This window comes from Lagenorhynchus albirostris, chromosome 3 (genome assembly GCF_949774975.1).
Source record: "Lagenorhynchus albirostris chromosome 3, mLagAlb1.1, whole genome shotgun sequence".
In the NCBI taxonomy this organism is placed as follows: domain Eukaryota; kingdom Metazoa; phylum Chordata; class Mammalia; order Artiodactyla; family Delphinidae; genus Lagenorhynchus; species Lagenorhynchus albirostris.
This window is the reverse complement of record NC_083097.1, coordinates 145,250,101-145,267,985: the sequence shown is the minus strand read 5'-3', so window position 1 is coordinate 145,267,985 and position 17,885 is coordinate 145,250,101. Positions and strand designations below refer to the sequence as shown.

Genomic DNA, 17,885 nt, shown 5'->3' with positions numbered 1-17,885 from the left:
CGTCCGGAGCCTGTGCTCCGCGACGGGAGAGGCCACGGCGGTGGGAGGCCCGCGTACCGCGCAAAAAAAAAAAAAAAGACTTCAAAGCATGGTCTATGCATTGGTGAAACCCAATTTCCCTTTCAGATAAAAACCCTCTGCTCTTCCTTTGTGTTTCTTTGAGCAAAGTGTCTCTTACTTATTTTATTTTTCAGAAAAGTTTCAAAATCCAACAAAAAGAGGATTAAGTTAAATCCTTGGATTTTGCTCAACTAGATATTAATTAATGGGACCAGTCTTTCCGAACAAAAAGGTAATTGCGATGATTTCTTTAAATTTTAAAAATAATTATGACTCTTCCCAGAATTTGATGGGAGTGGTTATTAGCCTCATTTTTTAAATGAGAAATAAATTGGAGGATTTTTTTTTAATGTACACGCATTAGAGTGAAGTGTTTAATAAGAGGGACTGGAACCTGAAATCAAACCCCATCTCTGCCATATACTAACTTTATGACCCTGGGAAAGTTGTCTCACTTGACAAAGGTTTAGTTTCCCCCTTTGTAAAAATGGGGAAAATAACAGTAATGCAACCTACTTATCACAGTGCCTGGCAGGTAGCAATGCCTCTGTGAATGCCAGTTATTCGTAGGTAGAGGGTAGCAAAACCTGCCTGAGCTCCAGGCCCCCAGGCTAAAGCAGAAGATCTATCAATATTCACAGCCCTACCCTCCGGTGCTATCTGATCACCTCCTGCGGCCTAAGAGGAATATCTGCCCACGCTGAAACTTCTGCTGAGAGCTGATTTTATTTTCAGCTAAGTACTCTGAAAGGAGAAATTGAGAAGCAAAACCCTCCCACACACTGGACACAACTGCTGACAACCTTAAAGGAAATATAAGTAAATAAATGTAAACACACATGACAAATATTGTACAGGACATATGCTGTATAAATATAGCAATATGCTTTGCATTCTTGAATTCACTCTGCTGGCCCTCTGGAGACCAATTTACGGATAAGGCTTTCCACCAGAATGTCTGGCTGAGTGTTAGAGAGTTAGATTAAGTGTTGGGAATGTCTGTTTTGAGGACAGCCTGAGTCTTCACACCAGCCCAAGGCTCTGTATTGATCCTTTTTCTTGCCATGGAATTTTGCCTGAATAAACCAGCTCAGGTTTCGATGAGAACAACATTTTAACTGTGAAAAGCTAACCTATAAACTGAGGTGCCAAGCAAAAAAAAGAAGAGGTCATGAAAGGAAAGGAACAGACACTGAAAAGCCAACTGCTTTGGGGTAAAGAAAGAACAACACCAGGTCTATTACGGGCTACTGTGCCAGCCAGGCTCTAAAGGTGTAGATCCCCTTACTCAACACCACCCCGCAGGCCCCTGGCATTTAGAGAGCAGGATCGGGAACGGGAAAAGAAAATCTTTATGAACAGAGGCTCCCTAGGGGAGCCCTGTCACCCAGAGCAACAGCAGGGTCCCTTACAGGAAGCGTTTTGCCATCCTCCGCGCACACACACATGATCACTTCCACATTCCTCTGAGTGGTCTTGTTGTACTTGTCAAAGTCACCTTGTAAGAGAGTGATGTAGATGTCGTTCCTGACGTCCCCTGTGGCACAGGGAGAGAGACAACAGTTGGAGTCTGTGTAGCAGGAGAGGCACTGACTAGAGGGCGCGGGGAGTTGGGGAGCTGGTGGAAGTGCCACACCTTGTCTGTTAATGAAGTTAAAATCAGAACGATTTGGAAAAGCATTTTTACTTCATCAGGGAGGCTGGAGCAGTAGGTAACAAGAGGATGGAGGAACAGTAGGAAATGAGTTGCAAAAAGGGAGGTAGGATGGTCACCACTGGCCGTATTTTTTTCTCCATTAAAAATCATTTAATTTTCATCCTCTAGTGACACCTTCTGGGAAGGCAAAGGCAAACTCCAATTGGATTGATCTTGGTGCATGAATAACAACCACAGATGGTTCTCTCCGCAGATCTCTTACTGTGCAGAAGCAGACAGAATGACTTTCTGTGTCCGAGGAACACGGATGGGGTGAGGGACGAGGTGTGGAGGGTCTTCAGGAATGGGGGGGTGAGAGCTGAAAACCCTACAGGGGAATGCACAAGGGACTGATGTCTCAGTGAAGCAGGCATAGATAAATTACACCACCAGTGGACTACCATGCAACTGTGGACAGAAGGGGTAAGTCAGCGAGAGTGGTTATGGACACAAGTCCTAGACTCAAGTTTAAGGCAAAGAGGGAAGTTTCAAAAGAGTGCTATCATGCAGTCCCATTTACTTTCTTTTATTACATACACATTTGGAAAATACGTATCATGGTTACTTCTGGAGACAAAGATTTGAGAGAGCTTTTAAGGTTTCACTTTAAATCTTTTCATGCCATTTGGACATTTTACAATCAGCGTGGACTCTTTTGGTAATAAAAAAATAGCTTAGCAATTTAAGAGAATGTCAGTATTCACCCCAGAAGGAGTGAAATTATTCCACGTGTAGTAAAGTGGAAAGGATGTCCATGATAAATTATTAAGTGAGAAGTGAGCTGCAGAACGCTATGTAAAGTATAATAAGTAATGGTATATGAAGTATATGAAGTGTGGTTCCCATTTGTGGGGGGGTGGGTGCATGTGTGTATATTTATGTGCTTGTGTTTATTATGTGAATGCATAGAAGATTTCTGGATATATAACAATTGTTTTTAGTGGTTACCTTCAGAGAGAGAAATAGAGAAAAGCAGTAGAAAAGAAGTAGTTGACTTTTTAAAAAGAAAATGGATCACACTAGCTAGACCACCCCCAGCCCCGCCCAGGGGGAAGGAGAACCTGGCATGATGATCTCCGGGAAGCCCAGCTTCCTGGCCACCACGGTGGTCCTGTCCACCAGGTGTGGGTAGTCCTTGCGGATCTGAATGATGTCACCCACAAGCATCTTCATGGTCACCCAGAGGCCTGGAAGGGAATGCTCATGGTGAAGAGTCAACTTCAAGGTGTTCCCTCAGCCTCACCCTCCCATCATCTCTCCCCTTGGTCTCTCTCTGGAGGAGACCATGGAAGCAGAGACAAGCGGCCACAGACGCAGTGACCCAGCCCCGGGGGAGGATGCAAGGCAGGATGCAGAGGGGCTCTAGAGCAAGACACCTCCAACTTAAATCCCACAGGTTACTTCTGGCAGGATCAACTTCTGCCAAATCATTGCACCCTTCTAAACCCAGACTTTGTAAAGTGGGTTTGATACCATCTATCTCACAGGACCGTGGGAAGGATGAAATTGAACAAGGAAACATTTTACAGTGCCTGACACATAGGAGATAGGCTATACCAATTCCCTTCTTCCTTCAGGCACTAGGACATGCCTCCTTCTGCTTCCCATTTAGAGATTTCCAGCTCTGTAGATCACACTCCCCCATTCCTCACAACGGTCTGTCTGGAAGGAAGGCTATGTTTCCCAGGGTTTAGGAGTTTGATCTGTTTGCCCCAGAATCAAGGGATCTCAAGCTGAAGTCAGGCCCAGCCCACTTGGCCTGTTGGCACTCTACCTTGCCCTCCGCTGTCTCCCTTGGAGGCTGTGACTTTGCCCAGCAGGCTGTGCAGGAAGTCATTCTCAGCTGTCACCCTAGAAAGGAAAAGAGAGCACAAAATACTTGCGTGGTACCCCCATGGGGTCCCTACCTTGTGGTTCCAGGAGCTCCAGAAAGCTGCCCAACCCCTCCATACACCTTAGGTGAAAAGTGAGCCTGCCCATGTCAGCTCAGAGAGTGTACCTGCCATCAAGAAGCACATCCTTCTTTTTCACAGAGCAACATGGCTCTGAAATTTGGGGAATACCAATGCTACAAGTAGAGGCCATTTTTATTCCTAGGAAAACTCTTAAAAAGGAAGGATTCCCAAGCCCTCAAAATGAGCTCAGCAAGGTGGAAAAGGCTTTAGTTGCTCATACTAAGTCCTAATCCCATGACTTAGAGTCACTGACCTCATTATCTGTAACAAAACACCATCCTCCTTAGACAAACGAGGACAAAGTTCTGAAACTACGGATCCGGCTTTCTCAAACTTGTTTTAGATCAAGGAAAGGATATTCACCCTCCTCACTACCCTCCTCTAAAGTCATGGATATTTCCACCCGCAAGAATTAGGTTCTGATTTCCTGTTATATGCTCCTGATACGCAGCTGCTTCACAGCTTCATGGTCCCTGTCATACTTAGTCTTTTGTTCATTTAATTCTGCATCTAAACATAAGCTTCAGGAAGAAAGGGCCACGTCGACATTGTTCCCCACCTCATCCCCCCACGCCTGGCACAACGCCCAGCCCTCTGCCAGCCTTCAGTCAAAGTCCCTTGAATAAATAACATCTGATGAACGAATAGGTGAGAAGCTGGTTGGTTTTTTTTTTCACCCCAAATTCATAGTTCATCTAAGGGTTCAGTCTTGGTGGTGTACATTCAATAGGTTGGGACAAATATATAACAACATATGTCCATCCCTCCCACACTCCTGATAACTACTCATCCCTTTGTTGTCTCCATAGTTTTGCCTTTTCCAGAATGTTATATAGTTGAAATCATACAGTATGTAGCCTTCTCAGATTGGCTTCTTTCACTTGTAATACACATTTAAGGTTCCTCCACGTCTTTTCGTGGCTTAATAGCTCATTTCTTCTTAGTTCTGAATGGTATTCCATTGTCTTGAATGTACCACAGTTTATTTATCCATTCACCTACTGAAGGACATCTTGGTTGCTTCCAAGTTTGGGCAACTATGAATAAAGCTGCTATAAACATTTGTGTGCAGGTTTTTGTGTGGACATATTTTCAACTTCTTTGAGTAAATACCAAGAAGCATGATTGTTGGATCATATGGTAAGAGTATGTTTAATTTTATAAGAAACCAACACACTGTCTTCCCAAGTGGCTGCGCCATTTTGCGTTCCCACCAGCAATGGGTAAGAATATCTGTTGCTTCACATCCTCACCAGTATTTTGGTGTCGTTAGTGTTCCGGATTTTGGCCACTCTGATGGGTATGTAGTAGTTATCTCATTGTTGTTTTAATTTGCATTTCCCCGATGACATTTGATGTGGAACATCTTTTCATGTGCTTATTTGCCATTTGTATTATCTACTTTGGTAAGGGGTCTGTTAAGGTCTTTGGCCCATTTTTAAATTGGGTCATTTTCTTATGGTTGATTTTTAATAGTTCTTTGTATAAGCTGCTTGGTTTTGAATGCCTCAGCACTGAGACCATCATTCTCAACCTGCCCTCCTCCTGGGAGGTCCTACCTGGGCTATCATCAACTCAGGGAATCAGTTCACCCTGCTTTTGTGTGGCCCTCAATCAGAAAGGATGTGGTTTCAGAGAATGGAAAGAAATGGGAAATCTCTCACGGGTGAAAAGGGATGAAGTGCTGCTTTTCTTCATCACTCTCTGCTTTCCCCTTGATGATGTCTGTTATATCCATAACTAGAAAGAAAAGAGAAATGAATTAATGGTTTAAGCCCTCTTGCTCCCAGGAAAGGGTAACAATGGGATGAGCTTGTAGGGCAGGAGGCTGGGACAGGAAAGCCTAAAAAGGCAAGCAAGCCAGCATGAGACGATATACAGACAGCAAGGATTCATTACAGGCAACAACTGGCAAATGCCTCTGGGCAAACCGGGCTGGGAGGTCAACAGTCAGGGAAGCATCCAAGAACCCAGGGCTTGGCAGAGGCCAAAAGGAAAGAGTCAGAGCCGTGCTTATGGAATTAAGCTTATGGAATTAATTAGGTTTGGACCTGACATATTTGTACTGGATGTTTACTGTGCTGACAAAACCCAAGCGCGGTGACTCCCTGTGGCATCTGAACACTTCTTCACCCTCTTTTCGTAAACGTGCTCAAATGCACAGACACGTTATCTGTGGATCCTTGAACCCTGCATTTCCAGAGGGAGCCTCTGAATCCCTCTGAAACTTCTTAAATCAGCCCCTGAAGGTCCATAAAAAACCAAGGTAAAGAACTCCTGCACTAGAGCAGGGATTATAGAAATGGAGGCAGGGGGAGGAGCACTGAGACATGCTAGCCAAATAGAGCCAAAACCCTAGTAGCATGAAATTCCTCAAACACTCCAGGCCCCAGTCAGGGAGCCATTAAAACTGCTTGGGTAATAATCAACTAGTGATTGCATCTAGCTCAAGAGAGGAGTTACGGAACTGAGAGAAGGAGGGGAAACTGTTATTTGAACCTGACCAGCATCCATTCTCTCTGATGAACAGAACCCCCCCTTGCCCATTCTCAGTGAGAATGATTTGGGTAGAACCATCTCCCTCTGGCTCCAGAGTTTTTCATACTGTAAATTCAATTGAGTTCCTGGATCCAGCTATGCCTGAAGCAATCTATTCCTAAACCTTTCAGTTACACCAGATTGCTGTCACCTGAAACCAAAAGAGAGAGCCAGCTACACCTGGAGACAAAGACACACTTTGCAGTAAGGCTGAAGGACCCTCACTGCCTTAACAGGGACATTGTGATGCCAAAAGTGTCCCTCATATAGAATCAGAGAATTTAGACCAAGTCATGGATCAACCAGGTCCAAGTCCCTCATTTTGCAGATAATGAAACTAAGGCCCTGGGGAATAAGCTAGTCCAAGATCACCTAGCTAGCTAGCTAGCTAGCAATAATGCTAAGCTGAAACACCAGCTGGCTCAATATAAACTAACTTCTTCCGCTTCGCCACTTTGCAAGCAGTGCCAGGGGACTCACTGGACAGCCAGCTGGTTTGTGATAACAGAAGATCAGGGTGTCCTGAAGTGAGAAACCTGAAACACTGGGTTTAGATATGGTATACAAGGATTATAAATGGTACACAACTAAAATGTTATACTTTTAAAAAAAGAAGTAAAACTTGCATATCAAATTGCTATTTCCACAGGTATTTAAATTGTCTTTTAAGAAAAAAAATGTACTTCAGTTTAAATAAAGAAGGTTCCTTAAGAGAAAATATATTGGGTAAATAATAGTGCAAGTGATAGTCAAATATAACAAAAACTGTAAAAGTCGGACAAGAATGATGAAGTCTTGGAAACCCCCAAGGGAGTTAAGGCTTGGAAAGCAGTGTGGAGGTGCTGCCGCTCTCAAGCAGCCTCATTCGGTTATGCCAGCTCTCCACACGTCCACTTCCAGCTGGAATTTATATGCGTGGTGGGTGACTCATTCTGTGTAAATGCATTTCCTGTCCTGGATATTTTTTTTAAAATGATTTGCTCCTCATAATTAGATCCCACCCATATTGTTCTTCCTTTTTCACTGTGCTGGGGAGTGAAGGTGCCGACTGCTCAGACTGCACTGTGGTCCCAGCGCTCTGCTCCAGACACGGGGATTCCATCATTCACCGTCTTCATCATAAATCTAGACTTAGTTACCAATTATTTTGATTTAGTCACAGGAAATGTAAGTATTAGGGGTTGTCTGGCCTAAGTTTTTGAGGGGGGGAGGGCAAGGAGGAGAGTGAAAGAAAAAAAATCTTCAAAATTCAGTCATATAAAATGTGCACTCCAGTAACAGTTAGTGCTGTGTGGTGTGTCATTACCTGCCACCCCAAAAGGCCGCCTCAGTCCCTGCGTGCATTTCTTTGTGTTCGTATCCTTAAGATCCATCTTCCCAACTCGGACTATTTGACAAATCAAGTAAATTTTATCCCTGTTGAGGTCTTTGTTTCCAAGATCCTGTAAGGCAGGAAACGAATAGTTACACATCATGTGTCTAATGAACAAAAAGTAGAAAAGCAAACTCAGTAATAGTAAATTCTGGGGGTGGGGGGAGGTTGGTGCTTAGCACTTAGCATCCATGGACCAATCATACAGTTAGTCCTGGGAAAGATGGAAAACAAAGCTAGCACCCCCGTTTCACACATAAGAAAGATGAGTTTTGGAAAGGAAACTGGATGATAGGGCTCTGGTGTTCAATCCCAATTCTTCCACCTCAAACTGATGGGAAGAGAAGGATAGAGGTACAGTATCAGCTGTATAGGTAGCCGTCTCTATATACCAGCTGATGTATCCAAAAATAGCATTTGCTGCAAATGACTCCATCCACCTGGTCATCGCTCAGCACCTCTGAGGGAGAAGGCAAAAGGAGGAAGGAAAAATCCTAACAATCACCGTTTACTGAGCACCTAATGCATGTATATCACTCGGGGTTGGGTTGTTGTGACACCAAACAACCCCAGTATCTGAGAGCTTCTAACACAACAGGGTTTATTTCCAGCTCAGGCTACCGGTCCAGTGCAGATGGGCGGGGGCTCCACTCACTCACTCTGGGCCCCTGGCTGCTGGAGGATCTATCCTGTCACAATAGGCGCACTCACTGTCCCCAGAGCAGGGGAAGGTAACGGGGCAAATCACTCACTGGCTCTTAAAGCTCCCACCCAGAAGAGAGGCATATCACTTCCGCTTCCATTTCAGTGACCAAAGCAAGGGCCGTGGCCACACCTAACTGCAAGGGGGACAGGGGTGGGCTCAGGAGGAGGAACGCTGAAACCGTGAACTATGCTGACGTCTCAAGCCCTGTGCTCAGTGTTGCACACATCATCGTCTTATTTGATCCTTCACAACACTCCGAAGTCCCATCACTAATACTATTACTGCAGCCCCATTTGACATATGGGGAAACTGAGACACAAAGAAGATAAGGGTCTTCCCCGAGGACATGACCTCAGTCCTTGCAGACACTGTCCGGTCACTCTGACCCCAAAGTCCATCCACCTAACCACCACCATACATTTCTTTCACCATCCAAAGGCACACAGGAAGGGAAACCACCTGGACTACCTCAGCATTCAAGCGCCCTGCTCAAATCTAAAAGCTTCGGTGTTCCTGGCACCCCCTTCCAGCTCAGATCAGCTGGAGAAGGGATGTCAAGGCATGTTGTTGGCATCAGAGCAGAGATTCCTGGGCCTGGCCTCACTAGAGAATAGTCGCTTCTCTTCTGAGTTAATCCTCATGCAGGCATAGGTACTGGGAGCAGCCTGTCAGCTGACATCAGAGCCAGGGCCTGGGTAAAGCAGCCATCCCCAGCCTCTCACTGTGGCTGGTGTGGGAAGAAGAGGGAGGGGTGTGCAGAGTCTCTGGGAACAAGACATGGCCTCAAAGTGGTCCACAGCTTCCTGCTTGGGGGTTTATGTGTCAACGTGGACAGGCTATGCTGCCTAGTTGCCTGATCAAACACTAGTCTAGATGTTGCTGTGAGGTATTTTGTAGGTCTGATTAGCATCTACAATCAGTTAACTTTAAGTAAAGGACACACCTTCCATAACGTAGGTGGGCCTCATCCAATCAGTTGAAGGTCTTAAGAACAGAATGCGAGGTTTCCCAGCGAAGAAGGAATTCTGCCTCGAGACTAGAGCATAGAAATCCTCCCTGAGTTTCCAGCCTGCCGTCCAGCCCTACAGATTTCAAACCTGTCAGCCCCCACAATCACATGAGCCAAATCCTCACAACAAATCTACCTATTTACGTATCTTCCTGGTTCAACTTCCCTGGAGAATCTTCACTGATACAAGGGCTGTCCTTTCAAAGCTGGAGGAATGGACAGCTGCTTCTCCACTCTCCCAAGTCTCCCCACTGGGCAGGGAGACAGGGAAGGTAGGGGAGAGGCGGCTTTCTGATGGAGGCAGCCCCTCCACTCATTTGCATCTCCCGCCTTGCCCAGCAGGCAGCTGAGTTTGAGATTCCAATTATCTCACATCCAGATGGTGGGACAGCCTCTTCTCTGGCCTGCCTGACTCCTTCCTCCAACCCACCCTGAAATCCCCCTGAAACTCATCTTTACGAGCCACGTTCATCATTTCATTTCTCTCCCCGCAACAATGTTAATAGCTTGATATTTGCTACCCTGTTAGTGCTAGTTTTCCCCAGCTGACATGAAATATCCTAGACAAAATATATTTCCAGCTGTCCTATCCCACTGATTCCCCACTATTCTCAGCATGCAAGTACTCTATTTTTGTCACAAAGATTTCTTTATTGTTCCACAAACACACAATGTTCACTTTCGACTCTAGATCTTTCTTCCTAAGCCCCACATCTGTACCTCCACCTCTAAAGTTTACCCCTTATTCCTCTATATATCCAAATCCTTTCCATCCTTAACAGCTCAAGTCCTGCTTCCCTCACAACGACCTCCATCCCTAATTACTTCCCTCCTCCCATTAGGATTTTTTGTATTTTTGAAATATCTATATTGGTATCTTTCAGAGGCATTCCAGAGACACAGAAGCCCTGCCACCTGACAGGTTCCTTCCTAAATGTTATGGGATGAATTATGTCTCCCCCAAACTCATATGTTGACCCCTTCATGTCTTAGAATGTGACTGTATTTGGAGACAGGGCATTTAAAGAGGTGATTAAGCTAAAATGAGGTCATTAGGGTGAGCTCTAATCCAGTATGACTCGTGTCCTGATAAGAAGAGGAGTTTAGGACACAGACACGCAGAAGGACGGTCACATGAACACACAAGGAGAAGGTGGCCATCTGCAAGCCAAGGAGAGAGGCCTCAGAAGAAACCAACACTGCCAACACCTTGATCTTGGATTTCCAGCTACCGGAACTGTGAGAAAATACATTTCTATTGTTTAAGCCACCCCGTCTATGGTACTTTGTAATGACAGCCCTAGCAAATTAATACACTAGGTAACTATTTAAGATTCCTAGGTAAGTCCATTTTCCACTCCTCTTCTCTGAAAAAATTTCACTTGCTCAAAAGAAGACACCAGACCTTTAAGAGCTTCCTCATCAGAGGCCCTTGGTACTAGAGAAGCTTATTGCTATGAGAGCAAGGTAAAAATGCTTGAGCACAGGTCATTCTCTGGAGAGTGTATAAACAGGCAATCTCAGAACTAGGCTTCAGTCTGAGGTGTCTCCCGACATTCTCACTCGGGCCTCACAGAACTCAGTCAGACGTTTGGGGCAGCTGAGACACGAAACTTAAAACACGCGTTACCTGATTTAGTCATTCATCAGTGTTCCTTTTACTGTTCAGTCTTGTCCCCCACGTGTTAGCAGCAACCCCCAAAGTGGGCAAAGTCTTAGGAAACCTCGCGGTATGTGCGCTTTCCTCTTACAGGGCCACGGAGGGTGAACGCTCATAAAGCAGACGGAAGGGAAACTCCACCATCAGCCCAAGCCACGTGCCAGCTTCTTGGGCTCTGCCTCCAAGGAGGAGACTAGGAAGAGCTGATATCCGGAGACAGGAGAAAGGAGGCCAGCAATGCATGCGCCTGCCGAGTCGTATCTCATATCGAAAACATAACCTCGATGCCCAACTGAAAGTAATTCCCAGTCAAACGCCATCACATCACCCTGTTTTAATTATCTGCATGGCATGGATTGCCTTCTGAGATCTCTCTTGTTTATTTATTCATTTAATTATTTTCTGAATTCCCCCCATCACACCCTGAGGGCAGGAGCCTGTCAGCTTACTCACTGCTGTATCCCCAGACACAGCACAGAGCTTACACACAGTAGGTGCTCACTGGGTAGCACTTGAATCAATAAAAGAAGCTCGAGCACCGTGACGTTCCTTGTCCTGAAATGAAGATTCCCATCATTTCAAGAGAAGGAAGTGTCAACCCATTAAACCAGTCAACCAAGGCTCTCAAGTTCGTTTGCTGTGTGAAGAAGAGGTGGTGGCACAGGCAGAATTCCGCAAAGGCAGGACCACATTCTCATTATTATTGAGCGACACAAATTTACTGATGACCTTTCCTGCACGTTTACATCATGAATTGGTTCTCTGCAAAATGAACCACTGATTGATTCCCCGTCCCTCTCCCTCTTGTGAAACATCTGTCTCTTGGTTTAATCAGGAAGCCCCGTGGGACTCTCCTATTTATCAAGAAAATAAATAGGCTCCTCCTTCTAACGAATAATAGACAAACGGCACCGAGGCACATTTATATATGCCAAGAAAACTTTGTCTAAGCAATTAGGATCTATGATCTTATTCCATGCCTCTAGCCCATTTTTCAGGAAGTAACGAACAAAATAAATCAGCTGCACTCCAATCTAATTGTAACATAAGACATAGAACTTAATGGCCTGTAACTGGAAAATTATTGTGGAGCAAGGTAGGTTAATCCAGCATGTCGGTCACTCTGTAATGCCCAAACCCCTCCCTCGCTCCTCCTCTGTAATCTCTCTTGCTAACACAGGTGACACAGTGAAAAATCTCATAAATGCTCTTCTCCCCAGAGGTGCTTGCAGAAAACACCAATATCCTCAGATATCTTAAGATCATACTCTGAACACCACTCGGTGAAAACAGAAGAGAGGGGTTTCTGCTGGAAATGATAACTCTTATCTCCTTCTTTCCACTGCTTCTCCTTTCTAGAACTAAAAAGCCAGTTCACTCTCAGAAATAAATCATCCAAATAGCAATTGATTTCAACATTTCTCTGTTACGTCTTGCCTGGTGAGTATTGGTATTTAGAAGGATGATCCCAGGGAATCGTAAGATCTTTAGTCATCTATGACTTAATTATGTTCAGAATGTCTAATTTACCAAGGCAGTCAATGTTCTAGGAAGGCCTTTTTTAATCTGATGTATTTTGGAAAGGTTTTTAGATGGTCTGAACCAAAGTCAGGAACTCAAGTTAACCATGAATCAACCAGAAAATCAAAGTAGCTGCTGTACCTAGTCCACCTAGACATTACTGCTGGAAGAGGCTTGTGCTTGTTCACACAGTGCTCTGCACTGGGTACACACGAGTAAGATAGGGAGCGAGGAAGAGAGAGCAAGGAGGAGATCCATCTTCCCAATAGCTTCCTTTTACAGAAAGCCCAGAACACAGCTCTGCACCAAGGCCACGCTCCCTCCTGAGCACCTGACCAGCCCCATCTCCAAGATCATGTCCGTGAGTATGGGATGTGGTACAAGAGGACAGTGCACACCTACCGTGAAGACCACCTTCAGGTTGTTGAGCATCTCAATCTCCTTTGGGAAGCCCCTGCTGCCCCATCGCACCAGGTAGTTCTCGCTGTGGGAAGAGGGGTGGCAACCCATTACTGCTAGGGGTCTCAATATTCATAAGGTAAAAATATTCACCAAGCCTCTGCTATGAGCCCAACACCAAGCTGGCAACTGGGGACATGGGAGTGTCTGAGACAGGCTCTCCATGTCTGTCCCTCCCTCCAGGAGATCACAGTCCCGTCAGGGAGACAGACGTTAGACAGGCAGGGGTAAGGAATTACTAACACTTGGTACTCACAACCTCTTTCCCTCCGCCATCTAGTAAGCAAATTCTAACCCAGCTATCTGATATTTTTGAAGAGCAGCAGCATTCTCTGTAGAGGTGATAAAGAGTGGCAGAAGTGAGAGGGAAAGGATTTTTGTATGTTTTGCTGGGCATTAAGAATGTATTTGTCCTTCCACCCTATTCCCCTTTCAAGATTGAGTAAAGATCTGCATTATTTTAAATTATCCATTAGATGTCGGACCGTTTCCTTGAAGGAATGTCACACTGTGTTGGACCATAGAGGGCCTTAGCCATTATCTGAGATACACTTAAGTAATGATTTAAATGCAGTCGTGGCAACTATTTATATGCAATCATGCTACAAAAAAAAAGTTCAGGATGTTGTGAGAATGTATTATCAGAAGAACCATGCCTAGGCTGGGTGGTTAGGGAAGTCTTTGCTGAGGATGTGACATGTAAATAAAGTTGGTCAGGAAAAAGAGAGTGGGAAAGGGAAATGTTTCAGGCAAAGCAAACATGTGTGCAAAGGCCCTGAGACAGGACGGGGTTTGATGCACCTAAAAGACAGATCCAAGGGGAAAATGGTAAGAGAAAAATTAGAAAGATGGGCCAGCCCATGTAGGCTTTACAGGCCATTCAAGGATTCTGACTTGATCCTGATAGTAATGAGAACCCACTGACAGGTTTTATGAAGGGCAGTCACACAGTTCTGACATCTGATCATTCATCAATACACATCTTCTAGCAATCATACACACAACCCTGTGTGGTTCATACTAGTCAGTCTAGCTGCATCGACAAGATCAGGAAACCTAGCATTCTTTAACTTAGGAGAAGCTTGGTAGAGTTTGCTGAGTTGAGTCATTCAGTTTTCCATGCCATCCAGGAGCATATAGTTGCTTCTAAATAAATGCCCGTTATCTTGAATCAGGATACAAACAAAATAAAACTCAAAAACCAAGTCAGCCCAAAAAAGGCATAATAAGAGAATTCAGCAAAGTGCCTTCTTTTTAGAGGTTTGTTCTCTCTGATGCCTTGTTTTTTTCTCTCCACTCACCCCTAGAAGACTATTAAGAGCAGTCTGAGCAAGGTTCAAGGGGGAAATAGAACTTACAACAAAAAGAAAACTGTCCCAGATTAACCAATGGTTAAAATTTAATCAAGTTAAATGTACTTTTTTTTTTTTTAGTAAGATCTAAAATTTTTAGTGGAATTTTCAGCAAAATAACCAAGAAGTCTCCAAGGCTCCATCCCCCCCCCCAAATTGTTTTAATTATTTTCCATTGGTTATTTCTGGACTGTCATAGTGAAATACCTGGGTATTTCCCAGGACCTTTAATCACATGTGGCATGTCCAGTAGAGAACTAGCCTGCTAGGTCTAAACTCTAGGCACCAGCAATTTTCTTCTAGGGGAAAGAGAATCATAAATCAGAAAAGCAATTAGAGGGCTGAGCTGGCCCCATCCATCTTTGCCCAGGAAGACCTGGGTGGTAAATCTGAAGGCCTACTGGCACCCAGACAGGTAAGACCTCTTCCACATGACACCCTCCTCAGGGGAAGAGGGAGAACCATTCCAACTCTTTCTTGAGCTCCTTTTGGAAATTAGCCTTGCCACTGGCCTGATGCCTGAACTGCTTTCTTTTTCATACTACCAAAATTTATCTTAACTTTCCCAAACCAAATCTCTGCAGGCTCCATTGGAATCGGACCATCGTACATCCCAATACTGAAAGGTTGGTCCCAGGCAAATTCGCCCCAGCTCACATCTGGGCCACACTGAGGATGCCCTAACTTGCCTGTGGCTCACTGTATGCACACGCTGGCTAGGGAAGGCAGGAATGGAGAAATTTGGTTTCTTAGGGAGAGAACAGCTACCCAGAGTCAGACCGACTTGGGGGAGTGCTTCCACGTTCCCCTGCCCCTTTCCTGTATCATGCCTCTTCTCTTCTTTCTTTGTTTTCTACTTTTTTTTTATCCTTGGGGCGGGGGAGGGGGCAGGGTTCTGCCCCTTTGTCCCCTTCCTCCTCAGCCCTCACTCTCCCGAGGGCTTCCCTGTGTCTCTGGCACTCTCAGAGGCATCACTCAGGCATGCCCCATCGAGCGCATCATTCGGTGTGGCGCATCGGGGAACAGAGCTGCCACCTCACTGATCCACTGCCTCCCTCCACAGGGCTGGTTCAGGCCATCCATCACTTAGATGAGCCAGCAGGCCAGGCACCCTTGTCAATTCAGCCATGAGGAATCTTTGTGTTTTCTGAGAGGCAGGGAGTGCTTTTGGGATCTTTGTCACAGGTGCCTTGGAGCAGCTGACAGGGAACAGCAAGGGGCCTATGACACGCAGACCATCTCAAAGTGGGTTCTAAGGGAGCAGGTACACTTGTTCACAGTGTCTGCTGAGGCCTAGCCAGATGAGCTGGGCTCATTCTTTAAATTAGGGATTTAAGTTTGCTATAAAGAATAGCTTTCCACCGCAACAGTGCTAAGACCCTGGTGAGAACCACTGAGGATATTTGATACAACTCTTTCCTTGGTGACAGACTAAAACTGGAAACTAGCTTATCTTCGGAGTCAGATGGACTTGGGTGAACAGCTCAGTTCCGCCATTTATAAATATATGTGCCTTTGAGCAAGTCACCTGACCTCTCTGAGCCTCATTTTCTCACCCAAATCACAAGGAGTAATGACGATTATGTGAGATCATATACAGACCTCAGTTCCGTCTTCTTAGATGGACAGCCCCTCTATGTTTACTAAATGTCTCCATGAGAGCCATTATCTTCTAAAGTGAATTTTATAATTCAGTAGGAACTATATGTTATCTCCTTTAATCATCAACACAACCAAGGTAAGAAGATATCATTTTCTCCATAGAAGCAGAAGGATCATGCTCCAGCTCCACTGTACTGCGTTAACTGGGATCTCAAATACAGGACCACGTGTTGGCTCAGAACCCCACTGGAGGGGACAGGCAGTGGTCACCTGGGAGGAAGGATGGACTGAGCCATAAGCAGACGCCAGGGCTGGTGGTGGGGGCCAGAAGTACATCAAAGTCTTTCCTCTGGAGATTCCCAAACGTGTTTTCCCTTCTTCGAGCTGAGGTACCTGGAAGTTCCCTTACTTTTTCCATTTCCAAGAACAATTAATTAAGGTAGTAACAATGATAACCACTGCCACTTGGAGCACCATGTGCCAGGCCCTGTGCTTCCTGTGCTTTTACTTATTAAAGTCTAACTAAAAGAAATGACCCCGTGAGGTTGACATCTACATTTTGCAAATGGGAAACTCAGGCTTAAGAAAGATTAACAACGTGCCCAAGGTTAAGAAAGAGTAAATGGTGGGGGCACGATGTGAACCCACACAGATTCCAGAGCCCACACTCTTAGCCTGCTACTGCCGTTGAGGACAGGGCGTTTTCACTATTCATTTCTTAACTCTCCTTTTAAAATAGGTATTTTTATTCTATTCAGTGCTACCTGTCTGAATCTTGTTATTTCTGGTTGTTTTCCAGTAATCAAAGAACTGTTTACAAAACCCTACGGTGTAACCATAACCCTACTCTGGGAAAAAAAAAAAAAGTGGTGAAAGTAACATTTCCACCTGACTCCCACACCCTAAAAGAAGTTATTTCCACATTCTCAGCTAGACTGTTTCTCTACTGGGTGGGAATTTCTCCACAAGTGATGGCGGAAGGAAAAGGCACTCTGAGCTCTGCCAACTCCAACCTCCCGAATACAGAGAAGTCAGGCAATGTTGAACACTTACCTTATGACCATTTGCTTGTTGGGGTCATAGAGGGACATGAAAAGCTCAGCGTCTTCCCCAATTCTGCACACAAAGTTTCTCACAAAGACATAGAGGCTGTGGGTAGGGGATGAGGAGATCCGGGAATACATTCCATAATCAGGCTGATCTTTTGACTGAGAGGTGGAAGGAAAAGGGAGGAAAATGGAGAAAATTAGCCCAGCACCACTTAGAACAACAGCAAGATGGCCCTGAATATTAAGAATCATGTCAGTTTCAACCCTAAAGATTTCAGCATTATATCCAGGCCTTCCACCAAAAGTTCCTGTTGTCTGAGCCAAGTCACTTTGACTCTCTTGGCCTTGATCCTGGGAAATACCACAAATGACCCAGACTTCCACATAAAGTTTAGTGTCATAAAAAGCACAAACTATAAAAGAAAAAAAATGCTTAAACAGACTTTATCAAAACTGAAAATTTTGCTTTTTGAAAGACACATTTAAGAAACTGAAAGTCCAGGTACACACCGGGAGAAAATTTATTTGCGAAACATGTATCTGATAAAGAATTTGTATCCAGAATATACAAAGAATTCTTACAACTCAATGTCAAGAAAATCAACCCAATGAAAATGGGCAAGGTATCTGAACAGACACCTCACAAAAAAAAGATACAAATGGTAAATTAGGCCAGAAAGCACATGAAGAGATGCTCAAAATCACTAGTCATTCAGGGACATTCAAAACAACAGTGAGATACCACTACACAACCACTAGAATGGCTAAAGTTAAAAGACTGACAATATCAAGTGCTAACAAGAATGGAGAGGAACTGGCACTCCCATAGATTGCCGATGGGAATGCAAAATTGTACAGGCCTTTTGGGAAATAGTATGTTGGTACCTGAAAAAGTTAAATATGTAC

At 44.7% G+C, this 17,885-nt stretch overlaps 1 protein-coding gene across 1 annotated transcript in view; it reads right to left on the bottom strand.

Moving 5' to 3' along the window:
* DOCK2 (dedicator of cytokinesis 2) overlaps positions 1-17,885 on the bottom strand; it is a 410,412-nt gene that overhangs the window by 349,558 nt on the left and 42,969 nt on the right. Inside the window, exons 8-14 of the mRNA XM_060146542.1 lie at positions 16,984-17,138; positions 12,920-13,001; positions 7,556-7,691; positions 5,376-5,451; positions 3,531-3,607; positions 2,818-2,943; positions 1,473-1,597 (exon numbers count right to left, since the gene is read on the bottom strand). Of these exons, the coding sequence (XP_060002525.1) occupies positions 1,473-1,597; positions 2,818-2,943; positions 3,531-3,607; positions 5,376-5,451; positions 7,556-7,691; positions 12,920-13,001; positions 16,984-17,138 (777 nt within the window). The remainder of the gene's footprint in view (positions 1-1,472; positions 1,598-2,817; positions 2,944-3,530; positions 3,608-5,375; positions 5,452-7,555; positions 7,692-12,919; positions 13,002-16,983; positions 17,139-17,885) is intronic.